Source organism: Telopea speciosissima, chromosome 11 (assembly GCF_018873765.1).
Source record: "Telopea speciosissima isolate NSW1024214 ecotype Mountain lineage chromosome 11, Tspe_v1, whole genome shotgun sequence".
NCBI classification, from domain to species: Eukaryota; Viridiplantae; Streptophyta; class Magnoliopsida; order Proteales; family Proteaceae; genus Telopea; species Telopea speciosissima.
Window position 1 is genome coordinate 27,009,217 of NC_057926.1, and position 25,425 is coordinate 27,034,641.

At 39.9% G+C, this 25,425-nt stretch overlaps 1 protein-coding gene across 2 annotated transcripts in view; it reads right to left on the minus strand.

Moving 5' to 3' along the window:
* Positions 1 to 2,349: 2,349 nt before the first annotated feature.
* Positions 2,350 to 25,425, minus strand: part of LOC122646148 — a 62,098-nt gene continuing 39,022 nt past the window's right edge. For both annotated transcript variants that reach the window (XM_043839641.1, XM_043839642.1), the window contains exons 13-20: positions 24,912 to 24,993; positions 24,647 to 24,820; positions 24,519 to 24,572; positions 24,232 to 24,324; positions 24,085 to 24,150; positions 11,073 to 11,119; positions 10,181 to 10,891; positions 2,350 to 2,894 (exon numbers count right to left, since the gene is read on the minus strand). In XM_043839641.1, coding sequence (XP_043695576.1) covers positions 2,513 to 2,894; positions 10,181 to 10,891; positions 11,073 to 11,119; positions 24,085 to 24,150; positions 24,232 to 24,324; positions 24,519 to 24,572; positions 24,647 to 24,820; positions 24,912 to 24,993 — 1,609 coding nt within the window. In that variant the 3' untranslated portion in view covers positions 2,350 to 2,512. The remainder of the gene's footprint in view (positions 2,895 to 10,180; positions 10,892 to 11,072; positions 11,120 to 24,084; positions 24,151 to 24,231; positions 24,325 to 24,518; positions 24,573 to 24,646; positions 24,821 to 24,911; positions 24,994 to 25,425) is intronic.

Here is a 25,425-nt window from a genome sequence, read left to right on the forward strand (position 1 = left end):
AAGATTCAAAAGCCGGTTGGAGTTGCATACAAGACCCATAACCAAAAATAGTATACACTAAAAGATCAACCAACGTTAAAACTAGGGGGCTTTTGACACTGGTTCGGTGATTCAGAATTAGATCCGTATTGAAAAACTGAATTAGAACCGTAATCGAACCAAACCAAACAGGTTCGGATTCGATTCCACTTAAGGGTGCAAGTTTGGCTCTATCGGCCCGAATCCCGAACAGGGCCCGGGCTGATATATCTTGGCCCTGAGGGCGGGTCAGGGTTGAAAATTTCTAACCTTGAGTCAGGGTTGGGTCGGGCCAGGGTTGAGGCCTCAGGTTGAGCCCGGCCCCGCCCGACCCTATTTTAAGTTATACTATAAAATATATATTGATATAGTATATATTATAAACTTTAAATGTCACTCACATTTTGTTATATAATATATTAAATATGAAGATAAGAAGTGATATAAATATTTTATTATAGTGTTATTTTAAGTAAAATTGATAATTTTCTCCTAGGCACAGCCCAGCCCATTCATCTCGCTTCCCCTCTCCATGATCAGGGCCAATCATGTTCAGCCCAGCCCGACCCTAAGGGCGGGTCAAGATTGGATTTTTCAAGCCCTGAGCCAGAGTCGGGTCGGGCTTGGGCCCAGCTAAGGAGACTCAGGGTTGGGTTAGGGTTTTATAAAGCCCGGCCCAACCCGACCCAGTTGCACCCCTAATATTTCCACTTTCAGATCCAGCTCGGTTCTTAGTTCGGTTTTTGATTCGGTTCTAGATCACACCATCAAGGCATTGAACCGAACCGATTGACACCCTTAACTACTGATTTTCTCTCTCTCTCTCTCTCTCTCTCTCTTTGTTTTTTTCTTTGTGTTCCTATCTACCCTTAATGCTTTGTTATTAAATCTCTGAGCTTTAGCGCTGCAAGTTCGCCACGAGATTAATTAACAGAGGTAGGTCTAGAGATTTTGCCACATGGGTTGCTAGTGGTGGGTATGGAGTGGGGGATTGCAATAGCGGGAGAGCTCGCATGGAACTCGTAATCAACGGAAGGAGGTCATCTGAACCCGTGGACGCAGAAGAAAGAAAAAAGGAGAAGAAGTACAAGCAGAGGGGAGAGTTGAATAAAAAATGAATGAAATTACTTCTTTGCCCATCGAAAGAACCGTTGTTTAACACATGCTTAGTAAAGATTAGTGTGAAATAGAGTAAACGAAATATCAATTTTGAAATTGAAAGACCTTCTCACTTATTTTAGAATTTCTCTTTCAATGGAAAAAGATGTAAAAATCAAATCAAACAAATGCTCCATCAGATAGTCATATTCTACTAACCGACTGTAGTTTTATGTTGGACTCAAAGGAAGGAGGATGGGCATCTATTCTATATATCAATGGGGATTCACTCTTAATCACTTATGATTATGGATTTGTAGAAAATACAGATGAAGCAGAAGGACAAGCAATCGCATAAGGCATTCAATCAGCTAAAGAAAAAGGCAGCAAACACTTGACTGTGTGGACTGATTCAGCAAATTTAGCTTTTTGGCTCCAAAAGGATCAATATGCGAACTGGCCATGGAGACTCTTTCATCTCCTTTTTGACATAGTGTCTATGTACAGTTCTTTTGATAATATTGTAATAAAAAAAGTGGACAAGAATATAGTAAGGCCAGCTCATATTTTGGCAAATAGGGCTACACTATCTAAGTCTGTTAATAGGTTTTGTGGATCCTTTTCAGACTGCTGTACTTTGATTTGCTCTTAATGCAATTTTCTTTATTTCATCAAAAAAACACACAAAAAAAAAAAAACAAACAAATTCAAAACTCAAAATTAACCCCCTAAAATTGAAATAGAAATCACCCCAAAACAGCCTAGACGGTGCAATGGAGTGTGAGTTTTAATGGTAACATCTCTATTACAATTTTGAACATATTATTTTTCTCCAAAAGTCATTTAAACACACCAGAAAGAATCCCTTGGAAAGGTTATTCAAAATACTCACCTCGACATGACAAAAGAAAGTAGGTCACTATCTGCATATCCACACTCAAATTAAACCTATTTTCCAAAGTTTTGCACGTTCAAATCTTGGGAAAGAGACTGCCACAACATGTGTACTGATTCATGGTGAAATGTTTCATAGATGACCATGAATGAACACATTCAACCCTTCAGCCATTGGATAGGAATACTCGATTCTCGTGTGCCTAGCCAATGACTGAAGTGTTGACTATGTTTCATACATGGTCTTTTTTTTTCCCATGCTTTTCACCTGTTTTCTGTGGTCCAATCAAGGAAGAGTACATCAAACTAGAGAATTTGAATCAGTAGAAAGTGTTCAAATTGAACCCTAACAATAAAATGGCAAGTTGATTTTCAGAATCACTTTAGATATACATTTCAATTTTTTAAAGAATCCTTATAAGTAATCAGATTTATATACAACGTTGCACATGCATTCCAACTAGAATAATATAAATAATAAAGAGGAGAACGAGCATTTATGTTACACTGGTGATGTAGATAGTAGAAATGATGGTTGCAATTTCTGTAGTAATATTCCACAGAAGGGACACAATGGTTTCAAGGGCACGTCAAAGACGTTCGACTCAGTTAAGGACTTTACATCGATAGAGGTTGAGGACATTGTAAAAAGAGTCCAGGGTGCCAGGTTCTTAGCCCTTCTTTGGCAGCACATACAGAACCATGATATAGTAGTATTGAAAACCTGCATAGAAACAGCACATCTGACTGATTTAAGGCTTTGGCCAGCTTCCCTGGTGCACTTTGCGCCTTTGCAGAAAGCAACTTCTGGAGATTCATATGGAACTGAAGCAGAACAAAAGCTGCATTTCTCTTCAGTTGCATAATCACAAGTTGGGTGTATCCTGTTGTTCAAGGAGAGAAAAGAGAGAAAATAATAAGATGTGCAAATAGGATCACAAATACTACTCGCAGGCATGAAATATTTGAAAGTCCATGAAAATGTAGCTCTAGGATATCACTACTGCAGATGGCAAAAATAACTCAAGCGACAACATTTTCAGCATCAACAAAGAAACAAAAATGAAAGGAAAAAGAATCATTCAAAGAAGACCAAAGAAGCATTTATCAATCGTGTGTCTGTTGATGCATTGTATATTTTGCTAAAAGTGACTAAACTAGATTAATAAGGTTCGAAGTGAGTTTGATTTGGGTTATTGGAGTAGAAAATCAATGGATTGGTAAGTTCTAAACTGATGATTTAAGCCACTATATAAAAGAATAACATGCATGAGTTAATGCTCACATTGTTGCATCTGTATAAAGAATAATTTCATTTTAAAGTTTTGTGATTGATTGATTGATATGATCACAACAAAAGAAATAATTTTTTTAGTTTCGACAAACTGATACAGTTACAACTTACAATTGCCCAATTGGGATAAAAATACTTTATCTTGGACCTAATTTATAAGCCCATATAAAAAGGGCGTACCCAGTGCACGAAGCTCCCGACACTGTGGGGTTTGAGGAGGGTCATAATGTACGCAGCCTTACCCCCCCGCTTCGCGGTGAGGCTGTTTCCCAACTCAAATCCATGACCACTAGGTCACAATGGAGCAACCTTAACGATTCTATGTTAAAAGACCGAGTTAGATTAGGATTCTTAATAAAAGAGTTCTGTTTGAGTCAATTAATTTAAGTGTGTAAGAGTGATTACAAGCCTTTTCATGAGTTAATTTAGGAAATTTAAAAAAGTTATAAATATGTATACACTCCCCCTATCAACTGAACATATTTTGAGTATTTTTTTGGAGTTGCTGAACTGTGCATTATGGGATTGAGATCAGATCTCTCTCCTCTTTCTTCTAGTTCTGTTCATCTTTCTTTTCAGGTGTGATCTCTATGCCCTGTTCTCTTCTACTATTCTTCTTGCTATTTTTTACTATTACTTTCCTAATTTGTGGCACCACTTGTTTTCTGCTAAATTTCAGATTGCGTACTCTTCATATGTCTCTCTAGTTAGTGATCGGTATCGTCTGAAATTTAGTACACCAGCTTTGGTATACTTTCTTATAGAATTGTGGTGTCAAATTCTGATTCCAGCATCTAGAATTCTAGTTGCAGAACTGCAGTCCTGTTTTCTTAGTGCCATTAAAAATTGTTTGTGCAGGTTAGACCACTTCTCTATTTTCAGAGATGATTTGCAAAGTTATTCTACTGGTTCTGACTCAACCAGGTTTGTAGCTTGTTCTGATATCTCCGGCCAAAGTTATAAATTTTGCCCTATTTCTGGTCTATATTCTCTGTTTCTTAGATCCTGTCAGTACTAATTGTTAAGAATAGTTGTATCCGGGGTATATATGTACATAACCCCTGTTTTATGTACTTTGTGTCATTTGTATAAGGCCAAGGGCCTGAGTGTAATTATATTCTTTTCAATATAAGCATGTTAGTCTCTTGTTTTGAGACATAACACACCAAACCAAAACCGTGGCTGCTCTCTTCAGCTTTCTTCTCTTCTCCTTCTTGCACTCTAAAAGATAACATGGTATCAGAGCATTGATCCTGCTGTTTGCAAGTGTTCGAAGGAAGTTTGGGGAATGAAGAAGGTTTTCTTTCACTTGGTTGCTGCTGCTGTTCGAAGGTCTGGTTAGGTTATCTTCTCCAACTTGTATCTCTCTTGTTTTGAAACCAAATGGAGTGCTTCTTAGTGCTTTAGTTTCGTTTGGGGGTTCTCTTTGATCTCCTTGGCTCCTCTTAAGCCTTCTGCAAGCATCCATTCATCCACAAGAGATCTCGGTTTGGCTGTTCTGCCCAGAATTTCCGCCAGCTAGAGTCTAGATTGGCACCTGCTCTTCAATAGAGCCTTGTTTGGCCATTGTTTATGGTTCATTTGCATCGTTTTTTGGTAAGGAGCATTACTCATCTTTACTCCGCTGCTGTTTGAGTATTTTCTGAAGATCTACAAGTGGTTTTAGCCTTTTTTGGCTATTGTTTGCCCTGTTTTGTGCTACTGTTTTTGAGAGAAATCTGTTTGCTTGAAGTACTGCTGTTTACATCTTCTAAGTAGTTGATTTAAGATCAAATATGGGTGAGAAAAATGTTGAAACACCCTTGCCTCTTGTGGAAACAGCTCCTTCTCTCTCTTCTTCCTTTGAGATCCCCAATATCCAACTTCCTATTGCCAAGCTTGAGAACCACAACTATTTGGATTGGTCCTGATCCATGAAATTGATTCTTCGGTGTAGGGGGAAGATGGGATACATCAATGGCAGCATCAAGGCTACCCTCCCTACTGACCAAGGATACTCCAAATGGGACACTGAGAATTCTCTTGTGATGGCTTGGCTTCTTTTCTCAATGAAGCCTGAGATTGGAAGAAGATTTATGGGCAAGGAGACTGCCAAAGACATTTGGGACAGTGTGGCCAGTATTTTTGATCGAGTTGGGGACTCTACAAAGGTGTACCAACTTCTCCAACAAATTGTTAGCCTGCGCCAGGGTGATAGAAGCATCTCTGATTACTATAGTCTTGTTGTGGGCCTGTGGGAGGAGTATGATCACTATAGAGATCTTCAGTTGTGTCCTGATGATGAGGTCAAAGTGCACCGGTTGTTTGAGAAAGAGAGGGTCTTATTTCTTCTTGGAGGCCTTAATTCTGATTTTGAGCCTCTTAGGGTACAAATCCTTGGCCGCCCAAGTCTTCCCTCACTGGAGGAGGTGTGTGGATATCTACAAAGTAAGGAGACCCGTAGGGGTGCCATGGGGACTGCTCCCACTGTTGAGTACTCTGCTCTGGTTTCTTCCACCCCTCAGGACTCCACTAAGGGAGCTGATAAGGGGGCTGCTAAGGGAGCTGCGAAGGGCCGCTTCTTATGTGACCATTGTGGCAAATCTAGGCATACAAAAGACTTTTGTTGGGATCTCCATGGGAAGCCTCCTTCTAGTTCCTCTGGGAGACTGAAAGGGCAGCGGAAGAAGGGACCTAAGGCTCATGTTGGAGTCCTTGAATCTGATCCCTCCTCTCTTTCCAAAGAAGACATTGTTGCATTTCGCCGGATTGTGGCCCATCTGGATGGTTCCTCTGCTACTCCTACATCGACTGCACTGCAGGCCTCTTCCTCCTCCGGTACTACACCTTGGGTCATTGACTTAGGTGCCACGGTTCATATGACTGGTAGATCTCAGCTGTATAACTCCTATTCTGTTTGTTCTGGGAAAGATAAGGTAAAAATTGCTGATGGTTCCTTTTCTTCTATTTCTGATAAGGGAGATATCCAGGTTGCACCACTTTTACCCTTGAAGTCTGTCTTTCATGTTCCCAATTTTTCCACTAACCTTCTTTCAGTTAGCCAATTGACTAAATCTTTGAACTGTTTTGTCACCTTCTTTCCTACCCATTGTCTCTTTCAGGATCTGGTGACGAGGAGGGTGATTAGCAGTGGTCGTGAAGCTAACGGCTTGTATGTTTTGGAGACTGGTACTTCCCCTGTTGTGCAAGCTCAGTCCTATGTTTGTGGGCAAGAAGGTGGACGTACTCAGGAGGATATTTTGCTTTGGCATCGTCGTTTGGGGCGCCCTTCCTTTTCTATTATGAGGAAGTTGTTGCCACATTTATTTACTTCTTTTCCTGTCACTCATGTTTTTCATTGTGAACCTTGTCTATTTGCCAAAAGTTGTAAAACAATTTATCCATCTACTGGAAATAGATCTACTTCACCTTTTCATCTTATTCATACTGATGTTTGCGTGGCTTCCGCTATTTTGTTTCTTTCATTGATGACTATTCTCGGGTTACTTGGGTTTACCTTTTGAAACATAAGAGTGATGTCTATGTTGCATTTAAAAATTTTTATGAGTTAGTGTATACCCAATTTCACACTCAGATCCAAATTGTCCGCTCTAACAAAGGTGGGGAGTATATGTATAGTGGTTTGGAAACCTTTTTTTCTGACCATGGCATTATTCATCAGGTGGCCTGTGTTGATACCCCACAACAAAATGGGGTGGCTGAAAGGAAAAACCACCATCTCCTTGAAGTGGCTAAATCCCTTTGGTTTACCATGCATGTTCCAAAAACCTTTTGGTCCGATGCCCCTACTCACCGCTGTCTTTTTTATTAATCACATGCCTTCTAGTGTCTTGAACTTCAAGGTTCCTCTTGATGTTCTACTCTCAAGGTCTTCTTCCTTTTCTTTTCCTCCAAGGGTATTTGGTTGTATTTGCTATGTACACATTAGCAAATCTGCCCGCACTAAATTGGATCCTAAGGCCCTAAAGTACATCTTTCTTGGGTATTCTTCCACCTCCAAAGGGTATAAATGCTATCATCCTCCTACTCGTCGATGGGTTCTCTCCAAAGATGTCCATTTCTTTGAAACCATACCGTATTTTCAGTCACCTCTTCAGGGGGAGTGTTCATCTCTTGGTGGTGGTGTTGAGGGTGAAGAGGTTCCCGAGTTTGTTTCATTTCCTTTCCCCTCTTGTCCCTATTTCCCCTTTTCAGATTGACAAAGGAAAGAAAAATTCTGTGGATACTGTTGTTGAGGGGGAACCCTCTGTGGATACTATTGTTGAGGGGGAGCCTCCTAGTGCACAGGAGAACAGAGAACAGGGGGAGCTACTGATGTATACGAAGGACAGGAGAAATCCTTCTTCATGGCTTCCTATAAAGAAGACCTACCAAAATCCTTCTTCGTCTCCTCATCCTAAGACTCCATTCATTGAGACAGGTATACCTTCCTCTACTTCTACATCCTCAGACTTAGATCTTCTTATTGCTCACCGCAAGGGAACTCGGGCATGTACTAATCCCATTGCCAAGTTTGTTTCCTATGATTCTATCTCCCTTACAGGTATAGCCTTTACTGTGGCTATCTCATCCATCTCTATTCCCAAGAATGTAGTAGAGGCTATGGCAGATCCAAAATGGAGAGAAGCAATGAACATAGAAATATTGGCTCTTGAGAAGAATCATACTTGGGACCTTGTTGAACTCCCTAAAGGGAGAATCCCTATTGGGTGCAGATGGGTATTCACAGTCAAGTTCAAGTCTGAAGGTACTGTGGAGAGGTATAAGGCAAGACTTGTTGCCAAGGGTTATACACAGGTGTATGGCATTGACTATCAGGAAACCTTTGCTTCGGTGGCCAAGCATAACTCCATTCGTTTACTTCTCTCAATGGTTGCAAATCTTGATTGGCCATTGTACCAGCTTGATGTAAAGAATGCATTCTTACATGGTGACCTAGAAGAAGAAGTATATATGCACTCTCCTCTTGGGTTCAAGCATCCTGGTGGCACTGGGAAAGTGTGTCGACTTAGGAAGGCTCTCTATGGACTCAAACAGTCTCCTACGGCTTGGTTTGAAAGGTTTAGACAAGCCCTCCTACAAAATGGGTATACTCAAAGTCAAGCTGATCACACATTGTTTATACAAAGGAAGGGCAGCACTATTACAACTCTCATTGTTTATGTTGATGACATTGTGGTCACGGGAAACAGTAAAGCTGAAATCTCAAAACTTAAGCTTTATTTGGCTCGGCAGTTTGAGATCAAAGATCTCGGTCCATTGAAGTATTTTCTGGGGATTAAAGTTTCAAGATCCAAGCAAGGGATCAATGTTTGCCAAAGGAAGTTTGTCCTTGATCTACTTACAGAGACAGGCTACTTAGGATGCAAACCAATCTCCTCCCCTATTGAGCAGAACCACAAACTAGGGGAGGATTGTGGTGAACCTCTTGTGGATGCTGAAAAATATCAGAGATTAGTAGGCAAGCTAATCTATCTCTCCCTCACCAGACCTGACATAACCTATGCTGTTGGAGTGGTGAGTCAATTTATGCATGCACCTAAGGTGGGACATCTTGATGCAGTTTATAGGATCCTCAGGTATTTGAAGTCATGTCCTGGAAAGGGTCTTCTCTTCTCTAGGAATGGTCACTTGAGAATCGAAGTTTATACAGATGTTGATTGGGCCGGGTCTATTTCTGATAGAAGGTCCACCTCTGGATACTGTACTTTTGTTGGAGGAAACTTAGTCACCTGGAGAAGTAAGAAGCAACCTATGGTAGCAAGGTCAAGTGCTGAAGCAGAGTTTAGAGCCATGGTTCATGGTGTGTGTCAAATCTTGTGGTTGAAGAAACTTGTTCAAGAATTGGGGTTTGAGACAACTGAGCCTATGAGTCTCTACTGCGATAACAAGGCAGCAATAAGTATTGCTCACAATCCGGTTCAACATGACAGGACAAAGCATGTTGAGGTTGACAGACACTTTATCAAGGAGAAGATAGAATCTAAGACTATTTGTACTCTTTTTGTGAAGACAAATAAACAAGTGGCAGACATCTTCACCAAAGGACTTAGCTCTCATCACTTTAGTTTTATGTTAGACAAGCTGGGTATGTATGACATATACCACCCAGTTTGAGGGGGAGTGTTAAGAATAGTTGTATCAGGGGTATATATGTACATAACCGCTGTTTTATGTACTTTATGTATCATTTGTAAAAGGCCAAGGGCCTGAGAGTAATTATATACTCTTTTCAATATATGCATGTTAGTCTCTTGTTTTGAGACATGACACACCAAACCAAAACCGTGGCTGCTCTCTTCAGCTTTCTTCTCCTCTCCTTCTTGCACTCTAAAAGATAACACTAATCTCTTACTGGATTTTTCTGGTTCAGGATTACCTGACATTACCAACCATTTCAGTTTAAACAACTTAGATTTAAAACATAAATAGATAAACTCACGGAAAAAAAGAGATGTAATCCTTAAGTAACAAAAGTAGTAATGACTGAAATTCCGATGCACAAAAAGAATTCAGGACACTATAAAAGCTAAAAGACTACTAAATCATGGGCATACCTTCACTTTCAGTTTCATCTTAATTTACTAAGGTGCTCAAGTATTATTAGAGTGTAGAGAGAGCATTTCAGAGTGTGAAGGCATTTTCCTATTTCCATTCTATTTTCATTCTTATGATACTCTTTTGTTGGCTGCCCTTGTCAGTTATGATAACTACACCTAGAGATCGATCCTGATGCAAAATCATTTTTCCCATGACTGGAGAATGTCAAGACTCAATGAAGAAAACACTTCCAAAAGAATCATTGATGTAAGTCGCAATGAAAAAGATCCCCTCCAAGATAACTAGAACTGAATAAATGGTGAAAGTAAAAAGTACCTTCCATGCAACTCTCCAATTTCTGATCTCAGGAATTTAAGCTGATTCTGTACCCAATCTTGGTTCATTAAAACCCACTGTTTCATCGGCGCAACAGCAACTGGGAGCCAATGTCTTACTGTAGAAATATTTGCATCTGAACAAGCTCTATGACCTAAAACAGCTGCAAAACTGAAGCCCACAATCCTCTCTCTTAGCTCTTTTTCACTGTTGACAAGTAACTCGATCCATGGACTTGATTTGTCATTTTCAAGACAATCAATTCTTTCCAGCTTATGTTGTTTGCCGTTAAGTATATCAGCCCTGAAATCTGATAGTATTACCCTTCTACAGATAATGTTGAGAAGGTGCAGTTGACGAGAAGGAATATTGGACAAAGATCTTGATGCCTGAAGCAAGATGTTTTCAGTTGAAAAGCCCTCAGGGCAGCCATCAAGCCAACTTGAGAGCCATTTAATCAGTACAGCGTCCATGTAATCTGGTGAAGCTTGCTTGAAAGCTAACAATACTGCAATGACATCCCAAAGAACCAGTGTTTTTTCAACTTGATCATACTGCTTTAGAGACCACAAAATGTTAGACTGCCAACAGGCCAATTCAGTGTCAGAGAAACCAGCAGAAGTTTCATTTCCAAAGACAGGGTATGTGTCTGACGGAAGTTCAATTTGCTGCCCACCAATCCAGAAGAACTCAACAACAGCCTTTTGGATCCTGAGCATGTTGCATTGAAGAATAAGAGTCAAAGTGTTGAATGGAAGCAAGCAAATTAAGGCAACATTAACAGTCATCTTCTGGTTTTGAAATGTTTTTAGGTTTGAAAAAGAACAGGAGTGGATATAAGGGCAATGTAACTTGAGCAAGTCAATAAGGAACCATAAGGGGGGGAAATCACCTGGCTTGATACATTGGATTCAAAAGATCAGCATCAAAGCCACGAACCTGAAATCATGATACAGATTTTACTTCTTAGACCCATGGTATTGTAGAGTGTAACTCAAGGTTCGAGAACTCGCGAGATCTCGCCGAGTTTCTCGGATTTTTGAAATCTCGAGACGAGATTGCTTGCGAGTTTCAAAAGTGCAATATCTCGGCGAGATCTCGCCGAGATCTCGGATCTCGGTTGGATCTCGGTTTCAACCCATTATTTTAACCCACCTACCACTTAAATACCTTACCTAATTGGACAAAACTCGACATATCTCGGCGAGATCTCGGCGAGATCTCGGATCTCGGGTCCAGATCTTGGGTTGACCCAAAGTTGAGGCTTCGAGTTGAAAAAAAAAAAATGCACCAACTCGGCGAGATCTCGACTCGTCTCGGTTTTTCCAAGAGTCGAGTTGGCACCGAGACCCGAGTTTTAGTACCTTGGTGTAACTAACAGAAGAGGAAACAATAACAAGATGTAATGTGGGGATCTCAATCCAACAGTTTGGAGGCCGTGACTGTGCCACAACCTCCTGCCTCCCTTGGTCACAATTAAGGATAGTGAATGTACAAAACAAGCAACTTTCAAATCATCATCATGCAGTAATAGCTAATTCTAGCAACTACAACTCCCTCTTCACATATTCCATATAAAGGAAGAAAGATGAGTTCAATGAAGACAGCATGGCATGGTCAAATTCATAAGTAACAACAGAAAGTATTGTGCTTACATATTGAAAAACTAAATGTTTCAAAACAAGGAAAAATATACATAATGGGGTGGTTTTCATGCATGGCTGTATAAGGGGGGCAGGTTACGATGTGTTAAAAGAAGGGGTGTTCGGTCATTTTAACCCACTACTATCCCATGCCACAGTCGGTGCTTGACCCTGGCTTTCTAGTCTACATTGTGGAAGAATTATGATGGGCTGCACAAAAAAATAACAATGCTAATATCATAATCCAAAATTTCAACAACATTTTGAAATTTTCCCTATTTTAGGAAAGGCAATATGATGTATTAGAAGAATATAAAATCCCAAATCTTTACTTATGTTCCTAAAAAATTGGCAAATTTGGCAATCCTTCTTTGATACCAAATTTTCAGTGCTCACTGTTTGTTACAGTTCCAAATACCATTAAAATTTAGAGAACTTCACTACAGTAGATTTTTCAACAGAAAAAGTTACATTGAGATAAATCTCAGCCAAAATACATATTTCAATGTATATATACATGGAGAAAAAGGATATTAATCCATTTTAATCCTATCTAGAGAATAACATAATTTAATTTAGGGAAAATCTGTTTGTAACCGAGGTAGTTAAAACTGAAGTTGTAACCTCTATTTTTTGTCCAAAGTCAGATGCCCTTTGCCTTTGATTCATTAGGGGTTAATGTTCACTAATAATGTATGCCAGAAAAATAAGTAAGAACATATGGTGTAGGGATATTTATGTATTTTCGTATTAATAGTTAGGAGGCAGCAAGAGGACATTTAGATGCCGGAACTGACCAGAAAGGGATAAAAGCCAGTGTTAGTGGGTAATTGCGGGCAGAAGTTCATTGAAGTGCCCTGAAGTTGCTGAAACTTCTGAAGATACAGTTTGAGAAGAAGCATATGCCAAAGTTGACGTCAATGTTGATGTCAACGACAAAGAAGAGGATGAGCGGTTGTCAGAGAGCAGAGGCACAATGTGCTTTTTGTTTTAGTTTTTGTTTTTTTTTTTTTGGGGGGGGGGGGGGGCGTGAAATGAAAATATTATTGAAGATTAAAATGAGTACAAGCTAGATAAATTGTCTAAAGTATTACAAAAAGTTACAGTGTAGCGGGATATGTCAGCAAGGTGGTGAGGTAAAGAGGTAATAGATCCATCCACTTCATCCAAACTGAATTAAAAGACTACAGAAGAAAATGTATGTCATAGAGAATTCCGAAAATTTCCCATGGCCAAGGTGTGATGGTTGGTTGTTGCAGAAAGTTGACCATCTCCTGTGAGTACGTCCAGATTTCTATTCTTTGTCCTCCCACAAATATTGCACTAGAGAATCCCTGCAAGATCCCTCTGGCTTCTGCTTCTTAAACTGATGTTGTGCCACCAAATTCCCAATATGTAGAGATAATGTGGTTGTTAGAAAGGGTAACCGCTGCCCATCTACTGTGTTTGGATCTTTTATCAAAACTTCCATCCGAGATAAGTATCAGTTTATCCTTAGATGGGATGTTGAGATAGAAATCCAATGGTGGAGGAGGTGAGGTTGGGGTGATTATAGGATCATCAGCCGGCAAGTGTAGTAGGTTAACTCACTTTCCCATGTTTTGGTAAGGTTAAGTGTTTTAACAGGGTTAGGTTTAATGCCTAGGAAGATGGATTACAACAACAACAACAAACTCAGCCTTATCCCAACTTAAAGAGGTTGGCTACATGGATCCAACAAAAAAAAAAATAGGGAAACTAAGGTCCAAACAAGAAAAGGAGGATGAAGAGATGGGAAAAGAGGGATTGGGGATGACATGAGAAATGAAGGGGAACAAAAAACAGGAAAATCACAAATGAAAGATGGTCAGGAGAATCTCAGCTAAATGGGTTCTGTAACATGGATCTTTGCCCCCCCAACAGGCTCTATCTGAGTTCATACTTGCTACAAGACCTAGACAATGCATGTCCTTCCTTATAACTTCTCCTATGGACATTTTAGGCCTGCCCCTAGCTCTTTTAGCTCCTTCGATTGGAATCATATCACTCCTCCTTACGGGGGCGTCCCTAGGCCTCTATTGAACATGATAGTACCATCTCAAACGGCTCTCTTGGAGTTTGTCATCAATCAAGGCAACTCCCAATTTAGCTCTAATATGATCATTCTATACTTTATCCTTCTTAGTTTTCCTGCACATCCATCTTAACATCCTCATCTCTACTACACATAACTTCTCAATTTGACACTTCTTAACTGCCTAACATTCTGCTCCATACATCATTGCAAGTCAAACAATAGTCCTATAGAACTTCCCTTTAAGATTTAAAGGGTTATGTTGGTCACACAGTACTCTGGACGCACCTCTCCATTTCATCCACCCCACTTTAATTATCTGTAAAACATCATTCTCCATTTCATCTGCCTTGGAAGATGGATTGATTCCTTAATATTCAAATGAAGTAGACTATGATACATGCAATACTTAAGATGAGATTTTTCTCATTATGATTCAAACATGGGTTTCTTATCAATCTTTCAATGAGATCAGAGACATTGTTGGCTTGGATTAGTTTAGTCTGAATGCTAAGGGTTCCCCCTACCCAGATTCTTTTAGTGAAGCTGCAAGAAAACATAAGATGCCAGTCCGTTGCATTCTTTCTATTACAAAAGGTGCATAGCATGTCAGTGGAGATGAAGCGGTTTAATCTTGAGAGGGTTGGTAGACCTCCTTTAGTGAGTTTCCAAGTAAACACTTTGAACTTGGGATGGACTTTGAGTTTCCAAAGGGTTTTCCAAATGAGGTGATTGTGAGAAGAGCCATATTTAGATAGGAAGGAAGCAGCTGATTTAGTTGCCCAGATTTTGTACATGGTGTGAAAAGAAAATCCTCATGTTGGTGCGTGGAGAGTGGAATTGAGAGGATGTCTTCGGATATTGAGACACGGAAATGTTGTGGATGAGTGATCGGTTCCAATCCCTACTGATTAAAAGATCCTCTACCTTCTTATAGGATGGGTAGGAAGGGATGGAAGTTGGAATTGATAAACCTTCTTGTTTTGGGATCCAGGGAGAATTCCAAATGTGATGGCTCGCCTATTACCCAATTTCCAACAATGCATTCTAAAAGATCTGGAATAAAGGATTTGATTCCATTCTAGGTCCAAGATCCAAATATGCAAAGACAATGTGCTTGTTGTTGGAGTGGTAGCAATAGTAGCAGTTGAAGCAGCAGATATCAAAGTAGAGAAATTAATTGGGAGAATAATGACTTGAATCCCTAGGGATCACAACCAAGCTTTTTTTGTAATAAAGGGGAAAGAGTACAAATTACAAGTATACCCCCAGGACAGAATATACCTAAACTAGTACCCAAATTGCCCAAATTACGACACTCCCCCTCAAGTTGGTGCATATATATCACACATGCCCAACTTGCACAAAATAGAATGGAAGACCTTGCTATTAAGCCCTTTAGTGAAGACATCACCCAACTAATCACCAGATTGAACAAAGGGAATACATATAACTCCTTGATCCAGCTTCTCCTTGATAAAATGATGGTCTATCTCTACGTGCTTTGTCCTATCATGCAGAATTGGATTATGGGCAATACTAATAGCAGATTTGCTATCACAGTACAACAACATTGGAGAGTGAATGCTAACACCAAGATCATTAAGGAGACCCTTAAGCCACAACAACTCACATCTGCCATGCGCCATAACATGAAATTCAACCTCTACACTAGACTGACCAACAACAGCTTGTTTTTTGCTATGCCAAGTCATAAGGTTACCTCCTACAAAGGTACAATAGCCAAATGTAAACCATTGATCATCTGGAGAACCTTCCCAATCGGCACCAGTAAAGGCTTCTACACACATGTAACCATAGTTCAAAATCTCGCGAAATCTCGATCAAGATTTCGAGAATTTCGACCCCCTCAAAACGAAATGACCCCTCAAATCAAAAAAATACTAAATTTCGATTGAAATTCTCGAGATTTCGAGATTTTTTCAAATTCTCGAGATTTCGAGATTTTTTCAAAATCTCGCGAGATTTCGAAAATCTCGAGAAAATGCTTTATATAAAATACCATGTTTCGATAGTCTCGGTCGAAATTTCGACCGAGACCGAGAAACAGAGCATTTTTCCTCTTTTGCTTGGTTTTGAAGGTTTTTGCTTATTTCTTCTTCAATCTTTCACTTCCCACTTGAATCCTTGCCACATCTACGCCGGAATCACTTGGAGAACAAACTTCTTAGCACATCCGTGAAGCCTTTCCACTATTTCGGTAAAACCATATTCTCAAAATTGATTTTTTAGGGAAATGCTTGATCAACATGTTTGTTTGTGATGAAATAAATATATGTTAGACACCAGAAGCCGATTTACGACTTCACGGTGTTGAAATTTTTTTTTGGTAGATATATTATTTATTTATTTTTCTACTTCAAAAATTGGATTTATTTACAACAAAAATCAAAAAATAATAGGGGTTATGAATATTGTATGGTGATGAATTAAATATATGTTAGACACCATTGGCCGATCTATGGCCTCATGGTGTCAAAAATATTTTTCTGCCAATAATTAATTATTTTAATTTTCAAAAATTATAAAAAATATTTAAAAAATTCAAAAAAATAGCAAAAAATAAGAAATAATATGAGGTTTTTGTTTTAAAATTACTAAAAAATATAAAAGTAAATTGTACATACTTCTTATTTGCTGCCCATTTACATATCTTTTCGATTTTGTTGTGCTAGGCCAATATTTATTTGAAAATTATTTTTAAAAATTGTTTTTAAATATGAGAAAAATATGAGGGTTAGGGGAAAAATACTAAATAGTGATATACTTATATACTTGTGTTAGGTGCTCTTAAATCTTAATTCTTAAACATTTAAAATTTTAAACTAAAAGAATTGATGTGCTTCAGTGATTAATGAAGTGTCTTTTATTCATGCAATAGTAAACTAGTCTGATTATGACGAACCGTGGTAAACGACAGAGCCAGAGGCAAGAGGGGCAGAGGCAGCCGGCCCAGACCCAAGGGGAGGGGAGCACACCCAGGCGCACTAGGGGTGACATTGCATGGTTGCATTGCACTCCAATTGATGGGGATAAAAGAAAATCCCAATGCAACTATTGTCACATGCAATTTTTGGGAGGTGGTGCCACTAGACTCAAACAACATCTAGCTGGGAATTCTCCTGAAGTGGTCGCATGTCATATGGTCCCTGTGGAGGTATCTAGGGCTGTCATTGATTACATGAAGGGAGAGAGTAAGAGGAAGGCTCAGAGGGAGAAGGCAAAAGTAGATCTTAAGGAAGCAGTGAGGTGTACAGCGGGAGGCCAATCAAGCCATCGTGATGATGATGATGATGACAGTGATGATGTCTATGTTCCTGATGATATAGAGACTGAGTAAGAGGCTAGGGATTGGAGACGAGCACAAATGATGAGCAGAGCCAGTTATCATGAGGATCAGGAGAGAGTCGAGAGACAGAGAGTAGGTGGTAGTGGAGGAGCTAGTACCTCTAGAGCTGGTGCTAGTGGTAGTGGAGGAGCAGGTACAAGTGGAGGAGGTGGGTTGCCTAATCCCTTTAGGAGATCACAGAGGACGAGGGCAGCTCCCCCTCCGCCTCCACCACCACAAGATGACCCAGCACTTCACCAAGCACCTAGTGTTTATAGAAAGAAAGGCAACAAACAACCAAAAATCAAGGGAGCATGGAAAAATCTGAAGGGGATGGTGAAGGAATCTATAGCTAAGTGGATGTTATACACTTATACCATACCATCCCAGCAAACACAGCACAAGGCCCCTTTTATCAGACTATGATAGATTCCATTGCTGAGGCTGGCCCAGGGTATAAGGGGCCCACCCCATATGAGATTATGAATGTGTATTTGCCCCAACAGAAGAGAGAACTTAAAGACTACATCAATGAGAGGGGGCTGTGGGAGAACTATGGGGTGACCATAATGTGTGATGGTTGGACTGGTCCTACAAGAAAGTCCATCATCAACTTTATGGTGTATTGTGATGGGAGGACAGTCTTTCTGAAGTCTGTTGATGCATCCAAGGAGAAAAAGGATGCAAAGTATATCTACAAATTGCTGAAGGAAGTGGTAGAAGATGTAGGAGTGAGGAACGTTGTCCAAATTGTAACGGACAACGGAAGCAACTACAAGAGTGCCGGTGAGAGGTTGATGCAAAACAATAAGCACCGGTTGTTTTGGACTCCATGTGCTGCCCATTGTATAGACCTCATGTTGAAGGACATGGGAAAGATCAAATTGGTACAACATGTCGTGGAAAAGGCAAGGCAAATGACCAACTTTGTCTACAACCATGGGTTTGCACTAAACCTCTTGAGGGAGAAGTGTGGGGGTGACTTAGTGAGGCCAGGCATAACTAGATTCGCCACCAACTACATTGCACTCAAGAGTATAGAAACCAAGAAGTCCTGACCGAGATCAATGTTTGCTTCAAGACTGGTTCAATCTGGAATGGGTCCAATACCCATGGTGGTAGGGAAGCACAAGCTACAATTTCATCAGATGACTTTTGGTCTAAGTTGCATAAAGTGGTACAACTTCTGGACCCAGTGGTCAAGGTTTTGCATATAGTTGATTCTGCTATCAAGGGACCAACCATGCCACATCTATATGTTGCCATAGACTTGATGAATGAAGGTGTTTACAATGCAAATCCACGAGGTAGCAAACACTTTCTCAAAATTATCAAGGAGCGCTGGAAAAATCAACTTATGCATCCACTGCATAAGGCTGGTGAGTGTACACTCTTTGTTTTTTATGCAATTACATCTTTTAAAGTTAATTTGAAGGATATATTACTAACTAGTCAATATGTAATGTCAATTTCAGCATATTATTTGAACCCCAAGTACCAATACAGTCATAGGCTTGGGTTGAATAATAGTCTTATTGACGCAGTCAAAGAAGTAGTTGCCAAGTTGGAGCCGAATAGCAAATTACAGGCGATATGCAACAATGAGGTGAGTCTTATAAGTTATAATTCATTTGGAATTACTCAATTCAATACTAAATAGTAACGAGTCATTACTAATTTTAAATATTTTCCAAATGATTATAGTTGAAGACTTTTAGGGATGCATTGGGAAGTTTTGGAACCGAAGCTGCACAGCAAGGCCGGACACGCGGTGATGCCGGTACTCATTAGTCATTACTTCATTAGTCATTACTCAATTCAATATCTTATTCTTTTGAAATGAAGGTGGCATGTTTCTTTTGTTATAATGCAGCTGAATGGTGGGTGTTGTATGGGGGTTCGGCAAACAATTTAAGAAAAATAGCAATCAAGGTTCTCTCCCAGACATGTTCAGCATCTGGCTGTGAACGGAATTGGAGTACATTTTCTCTCATCCACTCCAAGAGGAGAAATAGATTGGGTTCTGAACGTCTCTCTGACTTAGTGTATGTGCATTATAATTTGAGGTTGAAGATGCAACACATACGCATGGGACAAGAGGGTATCAGGGAAAATATCGATCTCGCCGACATTTTCCAGGTGGAGTCAGATGATGAAGATCCTATTGTTGATTGGGTGAGGGATAGAGGTGAGCCAGTGTTAGATCAGCCTGGAGGCAGACCTGACCCCATGATAGCTGAACACATAGAAGCTGATGTGGATGACTTCATGGCTGCAGAGGGTGAGGTACATGCACGGGACGCGTCACCCATACCGTTCCAGTCTACTGGTGGTGTTGATGAGGAGGATGAAGATTGGTCTATGTCATCTGGTGGAGATGGTGGTGGTGGAGATGGTGATGGTGGAGATGGTGGTGGTGGTCCTAGTAGAGATGGTGATGATGGAGGTGATGATGAATGTAATGATGGACGTGATGATGATGGTGATGGTGGTCAAGCATATGAGGGAACTCGAGTCCCGTTTGTGGTACAAGAGCAGCAAGAGGCAATCCGTGCCCCCACCGGCCCCACACCAGCCACACGGCCCACATCGTCCACCTCGACCTACTCGAGAAAGCAGGGTGGCCAGTCCCATCCTGGTGGTCGTAGTAGTGGTACTAGTAGGCGGTGAGCTTATGGACATTGATGCCCTATCGGCTCTGTTGGTGGGGAGTATTGGCGATAGAGACAATAGATCGAGTGGGCATTTCCGTGCCCCATCTTTTCATGTAGACAGCAGTCCATCTCCAGCACAATCAGAGCATGGTTCTTCTCATTCACATCCATGTGGCGAAGGGCATTCTGGGCAGTACCCTTGGGGGCAGCAGCCTATATCTTCTCCATCCATTCCCAGTTTTGAGTATGACTCCCACTCACAAGGATATAATGGATCGTCTTTTGTGCATGACTTCTTTTCCTACACTGGCTACCCAACCCACCAGCCGCAGCCGTACAACCCGTACATGCTCTCAGAGCCGTCATATGACTCATATCATAGTGGATCAATGGGTAGTACTTCTTCACAGTTTGGTGACCTATATCCTAGGATAGGTTACCTTCAGCATGTTGATGATGCAGTTTACATGGCCACTGTGGATGACTACACTCGCTTCTTCTCCCAGACTATGACGTGGCATGCATTTGTCCTACAGTCGGAGAGTAATACACGTCGGCTCCAGCGGACCATGAGTGGGGTTGATCCTGGACGGCGGAGTAGTTACTATTAGCAAATTTGTAAACATTTGAGATGAATGATGACTAGTTAACTACTTGACTTGTAGCCTTGTAGGAGACAATTGGGGATATTGACATATTGTGATTTGGAATGTTTGATATCATCTTCTTAAATCTTAACTCTTAAGTTGTTATTTGTTAACTTGTTATTGACTTGATGTCTTATGTACTTAATATTGTGATTTATGACTTAACTTATGAGTCATTATGTTTCCAACTTAGTTCCAAGTCAATTTACTTGTTTAATGTACAATGTGTATGTGTAAATGTGTAATTAACTAAGTTATACACTTATACATTAGGGTTCGACCGTACGTTGTCAATCAATGGTGCATATCCAAAACACCATTTTGGGTGACTATTTTTGCAATTTGAACATTTAAATGTATTTATATAGCCTAAAATAGGGTTTCCATGAAGTTTCAGGCCTTAACTTGGCCTAAAACCCACCGAAATGACCTATCGAAACATACCAGAAAAAATACAATATTTCGACCAAAATATCCGAAATTTCGAATATTTCGGATATTTCGGTCAGCTCGAAATACCGAAACGAAACGAGTTCTCGAACTATGCATGTAACTATAAGGAGAAAAAAGAACCCCTTTTCCTGGAGCTACCTTCAAGTACCTTAGAATATGATACACAACATCCAACTGGGTAGAGGATGGGTTATGCATATACTGACTTACACGACTCACAATATGAGCAATGTCTAGTCGAGTATGGGAGAGATATATCAACCTTCCGATCAATCGTTGATAGCCTCCTTTGTCAACTGGCTCATCATCTTTGCCCTTCAGATGTGTGTTAGCCTAAGAGGAGTATCAATAGGGCGACAACCAAGCATCCCTATCTCGGATAAAAGATTCAAGGTATACTTCCTTTGAGAAAGGAAGATTCCCTTAGAAGAGCAAGCAACTTCAATCCTCAGGAAGTACCGCAATTGTCCCAAGTCTTTGATCTCAAACTCTTGCCCAAAAAGGTTTTCAATTTAGCTATTTCAGCTGAGTCACTTCCAACGAGGATGATGTCATCAACATAGATGATGGGCACAATAATGTAATCACCAGACTGCTTAATGAACAAAGTATGATCAGCATTACTTTGAGTGTATCTCACTGTGACCATAGCATTATAAAAACGCCCAAACCAAGATCTAGGTGATTGCTCCAGCCCAAATAATGCACACTTCAGTTTGCACACCTTCCCTTGATTGTCCTTACTTGAGAATCCTTTAGGAACTTCCATATATACCTCCTCTTCAAGTTCTCTTTGGAGGAAAGCCTTTTGAACATCAAATTGTTGTAGTTACCAGCCCAAGTTAACAACGCATGAAAGGATAACTTGAATGGAGTTCAGTTTTGCAAAGGTGCAAATGTCTCCCAGTAGCCAATCCCAAACGTTTGGGTGAACCCTTTTGCAACCAGCCTGGCTTTTTATCGATCCACTGTTCCATAGCTCTGTATTTCACTGTATACACCCATTTGCAGCCCACATGTCTCATGCCTGGAGGAAGAGAGACTAGATCCCATGCATCAATTTTGCTTAGGGCCCTCATCTCCTCTATCATAGCCTCTTTCCATCTTGAATCTGCCATTGCATCCTCTGCCAAGACTGGGGAATAGAAATAGAAGGCAAGGAAGACACAGATGCACAATAAGGAGAGAGGGAATCATAAGACACAACAGTACAACTCCTCTTTCATTTACGGACAGCAATAGGCAGATTCAAAGAATCAACATCACTAGGAGGAGAAAGATTACCAGGTTCAGTTGAGGTGATGGGCTGTCCTGGATTTGAGGAGAGCGGTTGGCTAGGTAGAGTAGCAGTTGTGGTAATATAGCACTTGGTACTTGCTCTCTCTCTCGGCCAGCTTTTGCTCCACCTCAAGTAACAGCAGCCCCACCTCCCCAACTTCTTCACCACCCATGACCATTTTCCGGTGAAAATATCTCGCAGTTACACATGGCAATGGGGACAAATTTCATAGATCAAGTACCCCCAGTTACTGTTAAGGGTTGGTTAGGGCTGCATAATTACCATACTATCCTTGAAACCAAGGAATCTTAGTCATTTAAGTCATTTCACACTGTTATGTGTGAAATGACATCATTTACCCATATAGACCAGTGAAAGCTCCCAACAATCAACGAGTCAATTATACCCCCTTCAATGAACCGTACGAACACATCCTTTGCCTCCCCCCACCGTGCTTACAGCTAAAGTTCAAGAGACTGATTTTCTTCCAAGAAAAGGAGTAGATTTGAAATTAAGGTAAGTAATGACAAATATGAATATAAGGGCTTCTATTCGTAAAATTTGTATGCATACTCATACGAGTCAAAAGCAAGGTTTAAAGTATCAGTATCGGGTATCTTATCGGCAGGGCGATTTTGAGAGACTTATCATATCTATCGGAAAGATGTAAATGTAATATATGAAAATAAGGGCTTCTATTCGTCAAATTTGTATGCATACTCATAGGAGTCAAAAGCAAGGTTTAAAGTATCGGTATCGGGTATCGTTTCGGAAGGGTGATTTTAAGAGACATATCGTATCTATCGAAAAGATGCAACATACGCTAAGATACGTATGGAAATAGTCAAGAAACGATTGAAATGCTTAGGATGTGCAAAATACAGTTTTGAAGCATAGAACACTATAAATAAGTAATATGTAAAATATATTATGTATAAAAATTAAAACAAAGTACGATGAGACAAGTGCGTTCAATTCATGATGTATAAAGGATGAGGTTTCTTACATGTACAAATACCAATTTTTTTCAGGGATTGTATCAGTACCATATTGTATTGGTGCCTTCGAGATACAGATATGTCAATTCTGGATAGTTTGTTTCTTGAAATCTTAATGGCTATTTACATTACGATTGGTTTTATTTAACCAAAGTTACCCTCAGGCTTTTCTATATTGTCTTGCATCACCCCCACCTTCTAAAAATAGATCAACTAGGTCAAACATGCCATGATTCCTCAGGAAATGGATCCAACTTTCTTCAGAGGATGGGCAGTGAAGTAGAACGGACCAAATAGACTTGGCATCTTGTCCACACAGGAGACACAAATTGGATAACTAAAGTTTCCACAGATTAGGTTATTCAGTGAAAGAATATTCCACTAATTAGTAACCCAAGGATCTTTAAGGGGATGCTGAAAAATGAATGAACCACAAAGTCTGCCCCTCTAAGATGCAAGAGCAAATAATGAAAAAAGGAAATCTTTCTGATTACCAAACCAAAGCCTCCCATATCCATTCAAATAATCCACCATAACATAATCCAGATGGCTTTCTAGGACATATGAATTTAAATTATAAGACAGACTTAAATGCTGCTAGTGTAACTAAGCCACTTTTGACATTTAACCCTCACCTTGACTAAAATCTACATTATTTAACATATTACATATGCCATAATAATATTCTAGCCACAGAAAGGACAAACTCATTGCAGCTGCATCATCAATGGTCATGGTCACCAAGCATGTGATACCAAACATCAATACTAAGAGCATATAAAACTTAGTGGGACCTTCAAAACATATGGAATGCATAAGTTCTCTTACCACAGCAGCAACCAAGTTTCCGGGAGAGATGGCAAGACCAAAGCATGAATCAGATGCACTAGGAAGCTGTAAAGAAATTTCTTTATTAGGTAACAGGATGATAAGAAAATGTGAAAGATACGAAGACCATGAAAAAGTACATCATACATCGAGAGAGCTTCTAACGCCCAAAGGATTTGAAGGGAAGGGTACTTCTTTCAAAGAGCTACCCATTAAAATCCAGCTACGTACAGAATTTTCCTATAACCATCAATGCCCATCAGCAGTGCATGAAAAAACAGTGAAATCCAACAGAAAACAGAATATTTAACATTCCATGTAACCCAAGTGTACACACTTGTACAAGATATGCATGCATTGGACCAAAAAGAATGAAAGTAAAAAATATTATGAACAACAACCATCAAACTATTGATTTTCATGTACTTCAATACCTGGCTAGAGCTGTACAAACAGCGGCCATCAAAAGCCCAGGCTAGACCTGTAATCTGGGATAAATTTGCAAAACATGTCAAACGTCACCCAGTTGATGTAAGATAGCTCAATACCACTCATAACTCACCACTTGCCCATGTACATCATACGAGCCAACATGCTCAAATTTACAGCTGAATATATCAAAGATCCATACTTCCAATGATCCAGATACTCTGCCAATTGCTATTTGCATTTTGTACGGAGAATGTACCGGCAGAGTCAGTGAAAGTGTCGAGACTGGTGTGGAAGTAACAGGTAGCTATTTACAAAGAATAAACATAGAGATATGTCAATTAACAACCAACACTTTTTTAGGAGTACTGATAAGAATAGGATAAGAATTTCATTACCTCCTCCAACAAGGAAAAGGAAGCATGATTAACCTCTGATGACTTGAATAATTGATCAGTATCCCCCAGCCAGATCTTAACCCTGAAAAGCAAGTGAAAAAAAGAAAAAGTGAGAGGAACCAATCGTACATAGTTCAAAAAAGCATGAAAAACTTACCCAAAGAAAAAAAGGGCTATTTTTGTTAAGATATATATATATATATATTTGTTTTTTTTCTTGTTGCAATGGTATTGAAGCCTGGGTAAATACATTAAGGCTCCATCTGGTTGCAAGTGAAAGGAAGGGAAGGGAAGTGAAATCTGTTTTGAAAAGAAGGAAAGTTTTGTAATCATGACTGTAGCATACCTAAAATTCTTATAATATTTGATAATTATATTTTTCATATGTATTCTTAATTATTTCTAGAGGGAGGGCCTTGGTGCCAATGATTAAAGTATCGGCTTGTATCGTATCGTATCAGCCGATATGTATTGGTATCGGTCGGTATCAATATCTTTTTTCTTTTAAATATAT